Raw genomic sequence first — 14892 nt, forward strand, 5'->3', positions numbered from 1 at the left:
AGATAGACTGTGAAAATACTGCGTTTTTTTTATGTGTTGTTTTGTAATTCTGAAAGTGATGAAGAGGGATACCGACCTGGATGCTCAGCAGTGACCTCTGCCCTGCCCTGTTTGCTCCTCCTCTTTTCGCGCTGCTCCTTGCGTCGTTTCTTCTCGTCGCTGTTGGCCTGGCCACGGCTGCACTTCCGGATCTTACACTTCCTCCTCTGGATGGTCTCTGGGCAGGGGTCTCCTCCGAACTGAGGCTCCAGCTTCACTATGCGTGTCCGGATCATATGACCCTTCCCACAGGACTTATTGCACTCTGACCATTCGGTCCACTCTGTCACCAGACAGTCTGTAGCTGAGAAGACAATCGGACAAACAGAAAGAAAATTAAAGAGAGAGTAATAACTGATGAGACGGGAGGACAGAGCAGCAAGATGAAGTAAGATATCAGGAGTGATACGGATGACACAATCTGGGAAACTACACATCTCCAAGATACTATGAGCTATGTCCTACTGTACAAATGTCATGAATGCATAATAACCCTCCAGGAATTATAGTGTGAGTCTTATCTTAAAATGATGAAACAAAGAACAACAGAGGTGTTGAATAAAAAAAAATCACTACAAGATATTTTTTCTCAGTTTGATAACCTGACAGAAACACAACATTGCAGCTCCTTTCATGGTGGTCTTACAGTTCCCTCTACAAGGACTAAACCCACAATTTCTGCTTTTTAAATGATATTCTTTATTATCCCTTCCTCAAGTTAGGCCTCTGATTTCCTAGAAAACAATCCTTTCCATGTCTGCACAGTCATTTAGTGCACTTGACAGGAATTTTAATTGCAGCTCAAATGTGAATAGGGGAAATGAACTCATTTGTTAGCTCTCATATAAACCAGCAAACAGTGAATTACGGTAAATTTGGAGTGTAGGCAAATAAGCAGAGGTTGTCCACTTCTCTCCTTCTCTGCACTGTGTACTGTGGAGTAAGGTTCAGTGAGTACCTACATCTGCATCAAGGCACCAGGGTGCATAACAAAAAGGACATAATCATTAATCATCATAAATTATACATCTGTATTCAGGTCTTTGTGTGTGTACATGGGGAGTGTTTATTACTTACGACACTCTGGTAGCATGCACTTCTCCACCTGTTCCAACTCTTCTGTACACTCCCCCAGCTCCACAGGGGACTTGAGCATTCGCTGGCGCGTCCGTAATCCCTTCCCACATGTCACACTGCAGTCACTCCAGTCTGACCATGGAGTCAGCATGCAGGGGATGGTGTCTGTACACAACGGGATTCACTCAGTAAAAATGACTTCCAGTGTTTGGGTGTTTATTTTCATATCAGAAGCATATATGCGTGACTCATGTAAACTATCTACCTTATCAGATCACAGTTGGAAAAAACATTTGGGAATGAGACTATATATTTCATCAAATTGTAAGGACGAGGGCAGCCTTGGTCCTGACAATGTTGCTACTCACGACATTCTGGCATCATGCACTTCTCCACCTCCAGCACCTCTGCCCCACAGATCGAGCCGTCAGCAGGAGGCATCTTCACCATGCGCTCTCTCCTCTTCATGCCAAGGCCACAAGTAGCACTGCAGACGTCCCACTCGCCCCACTCTGTAACCAGGCAACTGCTGGGGGCTGGGGAGACAGGGTAATACCTAGAGCACTACTTATATATTAACCATATGCATAGATCTACAGTATGAATTGAATGGACTGGGAGTACAACAGAGACGTCTGGTTGACATACACCTGGCAGGTCATGTGGTAATGGAGGAGTTTGTCAAAAAGGAGTCAGGGAAACTCACAGCATTCCTCGTTGACGACACACTTGTCCGTCTCCTCTGTGGGCAGGGTGCAGACTGAGCCGTCATCGGGGAACTGCTTAACATAACGCTCCCGGGAACGCGTGCCCATCCCGCAGGACACACTACATGGAGACCAGGTGATCCACTCTGACATCATACAGGTGGATGCGTCTAAGGGGTCAGAGGCCAAAGGGGTAGATGTCAGCGAGACCTGAAGCGGGTCTATGATGTTGGTTATTGAGAAACTGTTCGTGTTGGATTCTTAGTTGCCTGTCAACACTGACAGTCTTGAATTTAAATAAATTACAAAAAGCAAGAAGTTTTACTGGGTGGCCACTGATCTCTGCTAATAGCTGCTAGCCCTCTTTACAAGAAGGGAAACAATGACATTTCTCCCTTCCATTTCTGACAGTTAATACAATCCACAACATGACATGGCATGATAGCCAAGCAACCAACAACAATGGCAACAGTCAGTCTCAAGCACTAAACACACAACAGTCAGTCCATTTTGAAGATTTGGAAAGTGACCTGAAATATGCTAAATGCTGATCTGCCATCTACTGACAAGTAAAGAGAACTGCCACAGTTGTAAGTAAATGAAAGTAAATGAGCATCCAAAATGAATGGAAGTCTATATGAACCCCAAAAACTCCCTCCTCAGACAAACCAACATATGGAGCATCTCCACCTAGTGGCGAGCATTAAAACTGCAATGTCCTTCCTCCCTGACTTACTGAACTACTGCTATTCCTGCACAAAGGCACTATGAGATGCACTTAACTTCAGCCAGTGACATCTCACTACAACAACATAACAATACTACAATGACAGAGCAGAACTAACAAAATTGTTTTTAAATGTCCAAAAAATAAAAGTAATATGCACAAAATAAACAAATGGTCATATAGTCCACTGTGTTGGCTCTTACAGAATTAATACAGTATTTTTTGCTGTTGTCACATAGGACTTTCTTCTCAATAAGTACAGGTCCTTTACAAAGGGAAAACAAGAGATAAATGCAAACAAAATGGCAGTGTATACAACAGATAACTATAATGAATCTCTCCATACTACTACTGCCTTTGTGAAGCAACACATTTCATATATTACACAGAAAAGTTTATAGTCTCTGTCAATAGCCAGCAAGGACATAATTTCCTAAGTGAATTACTTCTAACATCTTATATGCAAAATGTATTCAATGGCCTCCTGTGTATGTAACTTGAATCGCTACAATATTTAAAAGCCTACCTCATAAACGCAGTGGTGTCGTTCACCTCTCTGCAGCTAAAACTTTATTGGCTGTTGTACAAATGAGCAATGGGAATTATCGATGGCCACTACACCAGTAAAGACCGGCTTAAAACCAGCCCTGACCTTTTAGAGTGTCAGGTCATGAATCGAGGCAATAACCCTAAAATGCTACCAAAGATGATGAAAAACACTCACAATGCTCATAAAGGGGCTCAGTGGATACTGAACACAAGAACCTACGCTTTCAGGCAACCAGGATTCATTTGGATATCTGATGGACCTCATGACTGGAATGACGTGTTCTCTTCTCCAATATAAATGATGTCATTTTCTACATACAGTACAGTGTGCAGAAGTCAGAGACCATCCTTTAGTTTATTTAATTTCCAGTCAATCGGCCATTCAGTAGAGATTATTTTTTTTTTTTACAATAATGCAGGAAACATATATTTAACAGAAAATTACTCAAAACCCCCCACCACTAAGTATAATATAAAATCTATCAGTATTTAATTTGTCCAGTGTTTAGGTTTGTTCACCTTACTGCCACTTTACTTCTTACATCCTTCCAGTCTTAAAACCAGCAAAGGTTGTTCCAAAAGTGTCTGGCATGTTAGCACACTTTCCCTTCAAAAGCGACACTAACTTTCACACAAACAACAACCCAAACACACCTTAGTTGCCTTGCACATTTCTTTCTCATGTGCATCTAAAATGGCTAAAGTCGATATTTCTGATGAGATTAGATATAAGATAATACACTTGCATAAGGAAGGTGAAAGTCAGGAAAGGAAAATAAGTGAAAAAACAAAGTTTCCAAAAGAGGAGTTCAAAAAAGCATTGGAAGATATAGAGAAAATGGGACTCCTAATGACTGCACAGGAGCTGATAGACCACCGAAACTATCACCATCAGGTAGACAGAACTTAAAGCTTTCATCTTTGAGAGATACGAAAAAATCAAGCTCCACTCTTGCTTCAGATCTGAAAAAGTCTCCCGAAAAGAATGTAAGCTGTAATAAAGAAAAGGGTGGACACACTAAATACTGAAAAATGTGATATTATATTTAGTTGTGGAGGCTTTTGTGTAATTGTGTGTTAAATATGTTTCCTGCATGTTTTTCTTACACTGAAAAATACATAACTTGCACTTAATTGCCGTTTTGACTGGAAATTAAATAATGAGTGGCCTTGGATAGATACTCACCCTCATCACTGCAGCCAGGCCCCATGCAAGGCTCAAAGTCCTGGGTGTGTGGGCAGGGAACACTAAGGTCCAACTGGGCCTTCAGCATCCTCTGCCTCATCCGCTTGCCCTTTTCACAAGTGGCTGAGCTGCAGGCGGACCACGGAGACCAGTTGGAGTAGATGCACGTCTCAGGTGTATCATCTGCAGGGTGGTAAAAGGGAACGGAGATACTATCATAACCTGCTGCTGTTAGCTATGCTTTCAGTATGGTGTAAGAGAAAGAGACACACAGAGAGAGAGGGGGGGCAGGATCCAGACCTTCCTCTTTCTCTTCCTGGGCAATATCTGCTACTATGTCATCCACGTTATCTGGCACGATGTTACACTGTTCGCCCTGCGGACACACAGAAACACCATGATGGTGCAATATACTTTACCACTCAGAGAGAGAGCGATAGCAGGTAAATGGGAAGATGAGCTTAAGCATGCAGCCTCCAAATTCTCTTTACCTTGACTATATAAAGATAAGAACACAATGCACAGGGAGAAGACACATAAAGGTATATAACAACGCTTGTCCACACATCTGCATGTGACTGGTTCTGAGTGTGTGCCTGTGTGTGTGTTTGTGTTTCTCTGTTATGAATGCAGTATGAATCTGTGTACCGTGAGACTTATGTGGAAACTAATTCCTACACTCTGCTGACTATTCAGTCTCTAAGAATTGATGAGGGCATTGTCATTTTACCATGAAATAAAGGTAACAGGTTTTACTTGAGCTAGATCTTCCTGATCCTGCTTCCTGCACCATGACCATGAACAGATAACTGGAACTACAGTATGTTCCTATGTATTGGTCCTGTATGGCTCAAGCCACCCATGTGTAAATGTATGCAGTCATGATACTGTGAGGTGCTTCACTTAAAAGCATCCACCAAGTGATATATATTGCACCGAATGTCATCAAACAGTTACCATGCTTACAGAGTTGTTGATTTGATTTCCAAGGACTTGGCATACCCTCTGGAATGATGTATAACTACACAACTGCTAAGACACTCATCTTCTAAGTCCACTTAATACTGACCTTTCTAACATCCTAGTGGTTGTTATTTTTGATGCTGAGCTCGGAAGAAATTTTAAAGGTTGTCTGTGCTGTAAATCTAACAAGCCTCAACCAGGCTACAAGTACCAGATAATTGTCTTAGTAAGGCCATGATCAGATGCTAGTGATGAGACGCCTTCTGATGATAGGTCTGCTGAAGAGTAGAGCCACACATTTGGTAATATGCTGTCTAATATCAGTTGTTAATGGCAGCCACACAGTGTGTGAAAGGAACTGTTTTCTGTATCCTTGACTTTCCTTGTATGTGTGTGTGTGCATGTGCGTATACTTGTAAATGCAAGTTTCTGTGTAGGTAATATTCAATCCATTGATTGATAAGGGGAGGGCCATTTGGAGTAGTGAGACTCATTCCCCAGTCTGTCTGACTCAGAGCGCTCTCTGTGTTAATCGCCCTGGTTTTCCACGATTCCACAATTGCGTAATCTTTTACAGAAAACGGATTGAATCATGAAAAATGGGTTGTGCAAATAAAAGAAGTAGGAAAGTCACAGACTCATGTACATAATCACCCAAAATACCTATAGCTGCCTCTAGATGCCACTGAAGGACTGTTAAGCTTTTATCCTGTTGTCATTCTCAGTCTGGCATCCAGCCTGAGTTCCCCCAGGATGCTTTTCACCACCCACAGAGCCACCAAATTATAATTAGGGACGTTTGGCATAGAGAGTGCTGCTTTATAGCTGACATAAATGTTTTTTTGTGTGTGTTTTATGTCCTCTTTATTGGCTTAAGTGTCCCAGTTTAAAAGTGTTTCTTTTCTGGAGTTGCATTAAAACACATTTGACTGAGGGTTTAACAGCTGAGGTATGATGTAATTTGCAATACTTGATATATGTTAACTTTAACACTAGATGTCATTGGTTAAAATATGACCCTTTAATTAATTGGTTATATATTGCCAGGGGATGACTTCAGCAATTATAATCATTATCCATTGGTTGAAGAAATACTACATTTCCATTTGTGATTGTATCCTACATGCTTTGAAATCTAGTTATTTAATTTACTTGAATTTGGTTGTGCATATTTTATTTATTCAAATGAATTACATTTTTATGACAGCTTATATTCCTTTTCTCCCCAGTTTCAAAAGCTTTTCTCATCATTATACCTGCTGAGCAGGGATGAGTAGAGGTGAAAGCTCTTTCTTTCAAACTGCTTTTGAATCTTTAAATGGCATCTATATTTCACTATGCTGGCTTGAAAAACTGAACAATGCCACTTCAATTTTGATGTGAATCTCATTATGATTCAGCATGGAGTCAACAAGGGCTAAGAGTGAAGGACTGGAGTTGAACTGAGATGGAAGTAGTTGAGGATAATAAACCCTGCAGGTAGAAACAAAGCAAGGGTATCAAGTGAATAAAAAATGATTGTGGAGAGAAACACATTTTTAGATGTAAACCAAATCTAAACATGTGTTTTATTCATTTTAGCCTTGACTTCTGGCTGTGCCCCCTGTCGTTTACTGTAAAATTGTAAGAATGAATAGCTTTGAGACGCTAAAAGCCATGAAGAAAGACCAAGTAATCTGTAGCCTGCAAGTGCTGAGATAGCCTGTGTGTATTTGCAGTGAGAGCTGACTGGTATGAAAACAACAGACCTTTCTGGCGATGCGCTCCACCATCACCCTGGCCACAGGAGTGATGGCGCCCCCCTCGGGGTCATAGAAAGGGCTCTGCGGATGATCCAGACTGGTCAGGGGACGTATCTTGTCCTGGGGCAGCGACGGCTTGTTGGGAGACTGAGGGAAACACACATGGACACAAAAAATAAACACTCATACACACACACACACACACACAAACAAGAAAAGAAAATACATGGACTTGTAATGCATGGATCTTTGGGACTTCACAACAATAACACACTGTCAGGCTTTCTTTAGCATAAAGTCACTCAAAGTCGCACAAAGTACAAGTCACACAAAGGACAAGTCACAAAGTCGAAGAGCAGTTGTGGAGGAGCGCTGTGGTTTATATGGGAGATGCTCCTATTAGTCGACAGTAAAGGTCTGCCAGCAGGGGGCTGATAGAAGCGCCACCGCCAGAGGCTGTCAGTAGGCAGAGGACCGGAGCACAGACCATTCATTCACCTCCCACTGAGGCCACACAGAGAAAACAGGCAGGGATGGTGTTTGTGTGTGAGAGAAAGAGAGAGGGAGATGGGGAGAGGGCGTAATGAGGCTGGCCACTAATTAGTACAAATAAGCAATGGCAAACAGGATGAATCCCATTATTCAATTAGAGGCCTGTACCTTTATTACTTTGTAATAGTTGTGAGAAACAAGCATTATAAAAGAACAGTTACCCTTTAGTTAAAGGGCCTGTGCACACACTAGTAAAAATTTTGGCCGTTCATGCCATCATTGATAAACCAAATTTAAATATCTTCACACGGGACCACGGGGCACATAATTCATATTACTGTAACCAGACTGCTGAGTAATAAAGCAAACTGCAACTTATCTTTTTGTCTCTTGAGCTGCTCTTACACAAGCCCTCTTTAACCCTAGTGAGCCAAAAAGTGTTAGCAAAAGCAAAAACAGGAATGGTTACCAAATGAGAAATATATGTGTGTGTGTGTGTGTGTAAGAGAGAGAGAGAGAGAGAGAGAAGAAGAAGAAGAAGAAGAAGAAGAGGAAGAGTGAAATCATTCCTGGAGCCAGCCAAAACAAGCAAGAGCGTGCAGTTCAATGGGTTCGTCTGTGAGCTCTGAGGGATCAGCCAAAGGTTTCATACATGCAGTCATACAATTTGGTCAGACACACACACACACACACACACACACACACACACACACACATAGACACACAGCCTCATCTGTTACTGCTGACTGGAGACACTGAGGAGACAGCAGACAGCACCTCAGGGTGAGGGCGGGAGAGGAAGACGTTCAAGGCTGTTAAAGCAGAAATAGATGGGTGATGACACTGGAATGGTTGCAGACTGGCAGCATGTGAAGATGTGAGAGAGGGAAGGATCAGAGGAATGTGAATGTGAGCAGGCAGTGAGGTGAAAGGAAGAGGTGGGTATAATGACAAGGTCGAAATGTGAGTGCGAAGAGAAGATTCAGCTGGTGGTGAGAGTAAGGATGAAGGTTAACAAGGGGGTAAAGGGTGGAGGAAAGAACAGTTTGCAATGGGGTGTGATTGCTATGGGACTTTGGGGTTGTAACCTGAGTTGAATTGCACATTTTGTACACGACGGACGCTGTTTTGGTTTTGACTGGAAACGTCAGGGGTCTGAGCCAGACGTCGGAAAAAAAAACATCCAAAGTAGATAGAACAGTAGAGATTAAACAGATTATTCTCCAAATGTCCTGAGCTCGTTTTCCCAGAGCCTATACAGCACTACAAGCAAAGTAAAGACCACTGGAGACTTAAGCTTTAGAGGTGTTTCCCAGAACTTCCAAAAGTGCATCCCACAAAAGCATTCACAGATTTCACATTGCATTAAATATAGTTATAGTTAAACATAATTAGAACTAAGAACTGATATTTTGAGAAGTGCAACTCAGAGAAGCTCAAGATACTTTGAATTTGAGAACTGCCTAAAGAGTCTCATACTAGAGCAATTATATTCAATTATAAGAGTTCTTGAACATTTGACCCTCTCACGTCAAAACACACTAGCTTTCATTTTGAAAAGCTAGTTTTGCCATTGTGCACCTTAGGCCCAGGTAATATTGTCAAGGTTATACTCCTGAACTCCTATGCATGCAAGGGAGTGAAAATGTTAAACCGGTGTGAAATGTTGCTTTAGAAAGCTATATCTATCCAATTGTAACTAATTGATACCAAAATATTTGAATGCTCTCACTGACCTCGTAAGTCACCCCACTGTCAGTGCCTGCGTCCCAGGGGATCATGTCCTGGACCACCCTCTGGGCCCACCCACACTCCTTGGTACACAGGTCCTCAGCAGACAGGCCCACATTCCAGTCTGGGCTGGGCCCCAGCATGGTGAGGAAGGACATAAGGTGACGGACCCGGTCCACCGAGAACTCTGCTGAGGGTGCGGCCCGCCTGAGGAAGAGGGTGAGCATGAGTTATGTGGTGTGTGTGTGTGAGAGAGAGAGTGAGTGGGAGAGACAGACAGACAGACAGAGAGACAGAGAGAGAGAGACAGAGAGAGAGAGAGAGAGAGAGAGAGAGAGGAGAGAGAGAGAGAGATTATTGCCTTATTTTGGGCTCTACAAGAGAAAACACACCCATCAGCGCTGCATGAGACCCCCTAGTTTGTCCCATTCCAGCAAGTCAAGGACCACAAGTCACCTAACTTTCTACCTCAGGCTCGAGTGTCAAGTCAAGTGTGAGTGAGTGAGCATGCAAACAAAGAAGTGAGTGGGTGGAGAGAAGCATGTTCCAGGTCAGGAGAGAAATCGATACTATGTGACAAACATCCCACACATATACCACCAGCACCACACCTACTAACATTCATACAAAACAAACACCTACGTAAAAACACTCCTAGACACATTTATAAACCAGTTAATAAAAAAAAATGGAACTTGAAAATTATCAAGGTTTGTGGATCCCTTGCTCATTTGCTCCCACCTTCGCTCTGTCCCGTCTTTTCTGCCAATTACAACTCGCCTTTGTGTCGGGCCAAGGTGGCTGTCTGAGATAAACCTCAGACTTCCAGTACTCAGTGAGCTGAGGCCCAGGAGAGACGAGTCAAGTTGTGTGTTCCCAGGGGATTAGGGCTATTTCACATCCTTAGAGGCCATTATTAGCAGTGTGCGGGAGGACAGCAGTGGGGTGGGTGAAGTCAAATGGATTTACACGGGCACGGTGACAGGAGAAAAGGAATCACCGGCTAATTGTTCCAGGTGATAATTCTACTTTACAATGATAATCTTCCAACCCCTAATTAATCTCTCATTGGCTTGGGCTAGTACTCGGTGTAATTAGTTTAACTGTCAATCATTGGTCAAGACAGATGGTCAGACATGCTGTGTGTCACCTAAATACCTGGTGGAAATCATTATTATTTTCATGTGCTGCGAGTAGCCTACCTTCCCCTTTTTCCGTTCTAACATTGCCACACCACATTCACATGTACACACACACACGACACAGAGATAAAGCAGGCAGCTCATTAACAGCTGGGTTCTTGTCGTCAAAAACCCGTTATTTCATGCTTTCGACAACTTATTTCCCCGGCTGGGTGGTGACTGAATGGATGATGCTAATCAGATGTACCCCACGGAACACCAAAGTGCTCCTCTGGTTATTAGGGAGAGGCCTGACAAGAGAGAGTGGGAGTTGGGAGAAAACGAGGAGGCAGTTGTGTGCCGTGGAGGTAGCTGTCATGGGTGCCACCGTTTTAATCCAGTATAGGAGGAGGGAGGATGGAATGGAACAAAGAGAGTCTGTGTTTTCACCAGAATTGGTGCAAAGATTTGAATATGATAGCATTGTCTAATAGGGAGGATATGTGGAGTAATTGGTGAGTGAGTGAGTGAATGAGTGAGTGAGTGAGTGAGTGAGTGAGTGAGTGAGTGGAAACAGTAACTTTCATGCCAGCAGTCAATATTGCAGAGTGGGTGTCATGTTTTTTTAAATGGTGGTTATCTCATGTTCTAACAGAACTCTTCATTTATAGAACTCCACAATTGTTTTCATTTTATTTTATTGCTTTATTGCTTCATTTCTGATTAATTGCTTCTTTTGTATTCTATTATTGTGCTATATTGTATTTGTCTTTTTCCCTGCTGAATCCTATTACCTTTGCTGCTGCAATGACCTTATTTCCCCATGGGGATCATTGAAGGTTCATCTCATCTGCGATGGCTCTGCACTGTGAGGATTCACACATTCTCTCCACACACTAATATATGCCCCTTTCTTTTATGAGAGCTTGGTTTGCGTGTGCGTGTGTGTGTGTGTGTGTGTGCTGAATGTGTATGAGAGTTATACATGGTACTGATGAAACGCTTCAGCAGACAAGTCCACAGGAAATCAAGGACCCCAAGTCATCACAATTTTACGTAGTCCTGATCCTAGGTGCAAAGTTACATGTAACCTTGATTCTCTCCTGTGTGTAACATAAACATCCCTTCTGCCAGAGATTAAAGAAAAAAATATGTGCCAAAGGATGCTTTAGAACAGCATCCAGAAACAAAAAAGTCAATAAAGACTCAGGAACAAAGGTGAAACCAGAAACATTTAACACTTAACAGAGTCCTATCAACTGCCCAGTGCCCTGACTTCAATGGAAATGAGCTGGGCACGGGGTAATTTCATTAGTGCTGCTGTGTTTTTAATTAGACCAGTGTCCGTCAACGATAAGTTGAGCGAGCTCCTTAAACTCATCTCCACTATCAGCTTAGCTCTGACCTTGTTACACGGCATAAAATGGCTCAGAAATTCCTGCCATACTTTCGTTTATTTCCCCCTCTCTCTCTCTCTCTCTCTCTCTCTCTCTCTCTCTCTCTCTCTCTGGAGATTCATTGCTGTGGACATACTGCTATAACATGTGATAATGGCTGTCACCTCCTTCATGCCTCTTCTCCCACCCTCGCTTCCCTTCCACTTCTCTGCTGCTTTGCCCTTTGTTCCAGTAACCATCTTCCTCTTTATAGTCAAATGAATGTGAAAGCTCGATTCAGGAGGAAGCACTTCACTGTAGAAATGGCAGTTGCAGCACATACCGGTTCTTAACCACATCGTTGACCTGAAACAGAAACTCTAGCAATGTAATTAAGCCCCAGCGTGCTCACAAGCTTTAATTAATCAATTCCTTATTCTCACTTTCTGTTTGCTTTCTCTTTGTTTCTCTGTCTCTCTCTCATCCTCTTTTTCAAAGCAAGGGAAATTGGAAGTGTTAATTGAGGGTCGAATTTTAAAAATAAGTCCGCCTGAAGTCTGGATGTGGAACTTAGAGGAGAATATTATCCTTGATTGAGAGAAATATTTTCTGGCGTTACATCACCTAGCAAAACACACGTTCTTTATGCACAGACATACACACCTGAAAGTGGAAACATACATGGGAACACACACAATCACATAAGCATGCACATGCCCATCCACACACGTTCACCGTACATTGTACTGTTGGAATTGATATGCACACACAGACACACATGCACACACACACACACACGCATACACACGCACACACACACATCTAACCATAAAATATGCTGACACCAATATGCATTTTGCATCCATGCTCAAACGTAAAGCTAATGAAATCTCTAGAGCCTCTTTTGAAGATTAACAAGGTGCATCCTCCAATTGGTGGAGCAAAACACACATTTAACCCTTTCTGCTGTCTACTTCAAGCATGAGGAAATGAAATTAAATACATGGAAGATATGTATTTCTCTATGCATGACATGACTACAATCATCTGTATCCGTTCCATTCCTTCCTCTTGCCCCTAACCAACGTGGTTGATTTCATGCATTTACACAACCACTGCATGATACAATTAATTCCTTGCATATAAATAACAAAGCAAGCCAATTATCCGTTGTGGATATGATTGCTTCTACCCCTGGCTGTGCTCTTCCCTTTGGAGTCTAAACCCAAGACCCTCGCTGAGGGTCTGTGGTTGAGGAAACACCACTGCACAGGCCTTTACCACTGAAGTTCTTCTGCGCTAGCTGTGTCAACTAGCTCACTGTTTTTCTCATGAATAAGAGATTAAATGGCACTTTATGAATTTAGGAGTAAAAGGCACACTGGTGAGCCTGGTGTAGCTGGCAGTTTCAGGGCGCCTTTCAGCTGGGTCATCACAGATCAACAAGTTGGGAATCCAACTTTGGACTGCTAAGTTTTAAATATTCTGACACCCCAGCTTCAAAAACCTAGGAAGCCTAAGTTTTTATGTGAATTCATGTGGCAGCAAGTGACTAATTAAAGAGGCTTTGCTCTGTGATGACAGTAAGACGTGTGTGTGTGTGTGTGTGTGTGTGTGTGTGTGTGTGTGTGTGTGTGTGTGTGTGTGTGTGGCAGAAGGCTGAAGGGAATGGGAGGAAAAGGGAAAGGCAGTGTAACAAAACAGATGATAAGAATGGTTATTTCCATGGAAGGGGGGAGGAGGGCATTATGATGATGATGTAATGCTTACACATTCAGTGGTTGCCAGGCCGGCCACTGCGCCTTCATTTTGATGACTGTCAAGACATCATCACCCTGGGGGAGAGAGAAAGGGGGAGAGAGAGAGAGAGAGAGAGAGAGAGAGAGAAATGGAGAGAAACAAAACTCAATCTCAGTCACCTAAGAGAATGAACACATTCCACTTGAACCATCAATCTCACAGGTGAAAGAAGAAAGGATCAGCGGAAGACTTTCATTTCCCTCCTCACCACCCGTTCTTTCTCTATGACGCATCAATGATGAGTACAGAGTGCCATTCAAGATGGAGTATCAGCATCATCAATTCATAAAATCTGAATAAATATTTCATCAGTAGCTCTGGGCACTCGGGGGCAGAATGTGTCGCTGCCTTTTGTGGGCACTGGCCTCAGATCAGATTAACAGTCCATACACACAGGTGAAACCAGCCTGATCTCCTGAAATTTTGTGATATGAGCACTATCTAATCATAACTGTTTTAACTAGGGATGTCCCGAGTCGATATCAATGAATGATTGAAATTGGACCAAGATGTATTTTGATTGATCGGTATCGGCTACATGACGCCCGATCAAATCCCGATCCATTTACTTATTTAATTTCTCTCCCACCGCTTTATTTACATAGCATGAACATATAACATTAATGACATTTATGGAAAAAGTAGGCAATGGTACATTGTAATTAATATGTAGTAAAGCATTAACTACAGGGTGAACAACAAGTTCATGATTTCTAAACATGAGCAAAACTTCAAGAAAAGTGAAACAACCTTTCTGTTTGAATGAAACAAAATAAATATATATAGTTTTCGGCATGCTTTGTTAATGTTAGTAAATCAAAGAGGAACTTTGGGAGAACTGTGACATGACCAGAATGTAAATAAAGCATTTAAAACTGCATTAGTTAATGGCTTAGGAAAAATGTATAAATATGTTCATGTTATGTATTAGTTCATGCATTAACTAACATTAATCAAGATAAGAATATTGTGTGTTCCCACTATCTGAATACACAGAGCTGCGCATGTTAAGGGAAATACAAGTAGTTTAAAAAATGTAAATACATGGGACATCATGGACATCTCAACAGTAAATTAATTATATAGTGCACACACACACATACTGTATATGTATAGTACATACCCACATATATACACACATATACATTCAGTGACCTATTCGAGATTTGCCACTTTTTTCCTCTTTGAAATTGCCTTTGTTGCTTTTATTGTCCTATACTGTATAACAGCCTGTCCATAATAACCAAGAGGAACCATTTACTCTTCACCACAATTCATACCAATCGTTCTCTACAGTAGGAGCTTAGAGGATAAAAAGTTGCAATTTAAAGCACACACAGGCCTATATGTGCCCAGCCTTTTTCATTACGGATACAATTTAT

The 14892-nt window shown here is 42.1% G+C and overlaps 1 protein-coding gene across 1 annotated transcript in view; it reads right to left on the reverse strand.

Annotated features, from left to right (window-relative positions):
- The window catches only part of spon1a (spondin 1a), a 71126-nt gene that overhangs the window by 194 nt on the left and 56040 nt on the right, over window positions 1-14892 (reverse strand). The window contains exons 7-15 of the mRNA XM_071907085.1: window positions 13481-13545; window positions 9219-9420; window positions 6997-7137; window positions 4586-4661; window positions 4286-4468; window positions 1823-1993; window positions 1485-1652; window positions 1117-1281; window positions 77-343 (exon numbers count right to left, since the gene is read on the reverse strand). Coding sequence (XP_071763186.1) covers window positions 77-343; window positions 1117-1281; window positions 1485-1652; window positions 1823-1993; window positions 4286-4468; window positions 4586-4661; window positions 6997-7137; window positions 9219-9420; window positions 13481-13545 — 1438 coding nt within the window. The remainder of the gene's footprint in view (window positions 1-76; window positions 344-1116; window positions 1282-1484; window positions 1653-1822; window positions 1994-4285; window positions 4469-4585; window positions 4662-6996; window positions 7138-9218; window positions 9421-13480; window positions 13546-14892) is intronic.

The sequence above is a fragment of the Centroberyx gerrardi genome, chromosome 1 (assembly GCF_048128805.1).
Source record: "Centroberyx gerrardi isolate f3 chromosome 1, fCenGer3.hap1.cur.20231027, whole genome shotgun sequence".
Taxonomy (NCBI): Eukaryota; Metazoa; Chordata; class Actinopteri; order Beryciformes; family Berycidae; genus Centroberyx; species Centroberyx gerrardi.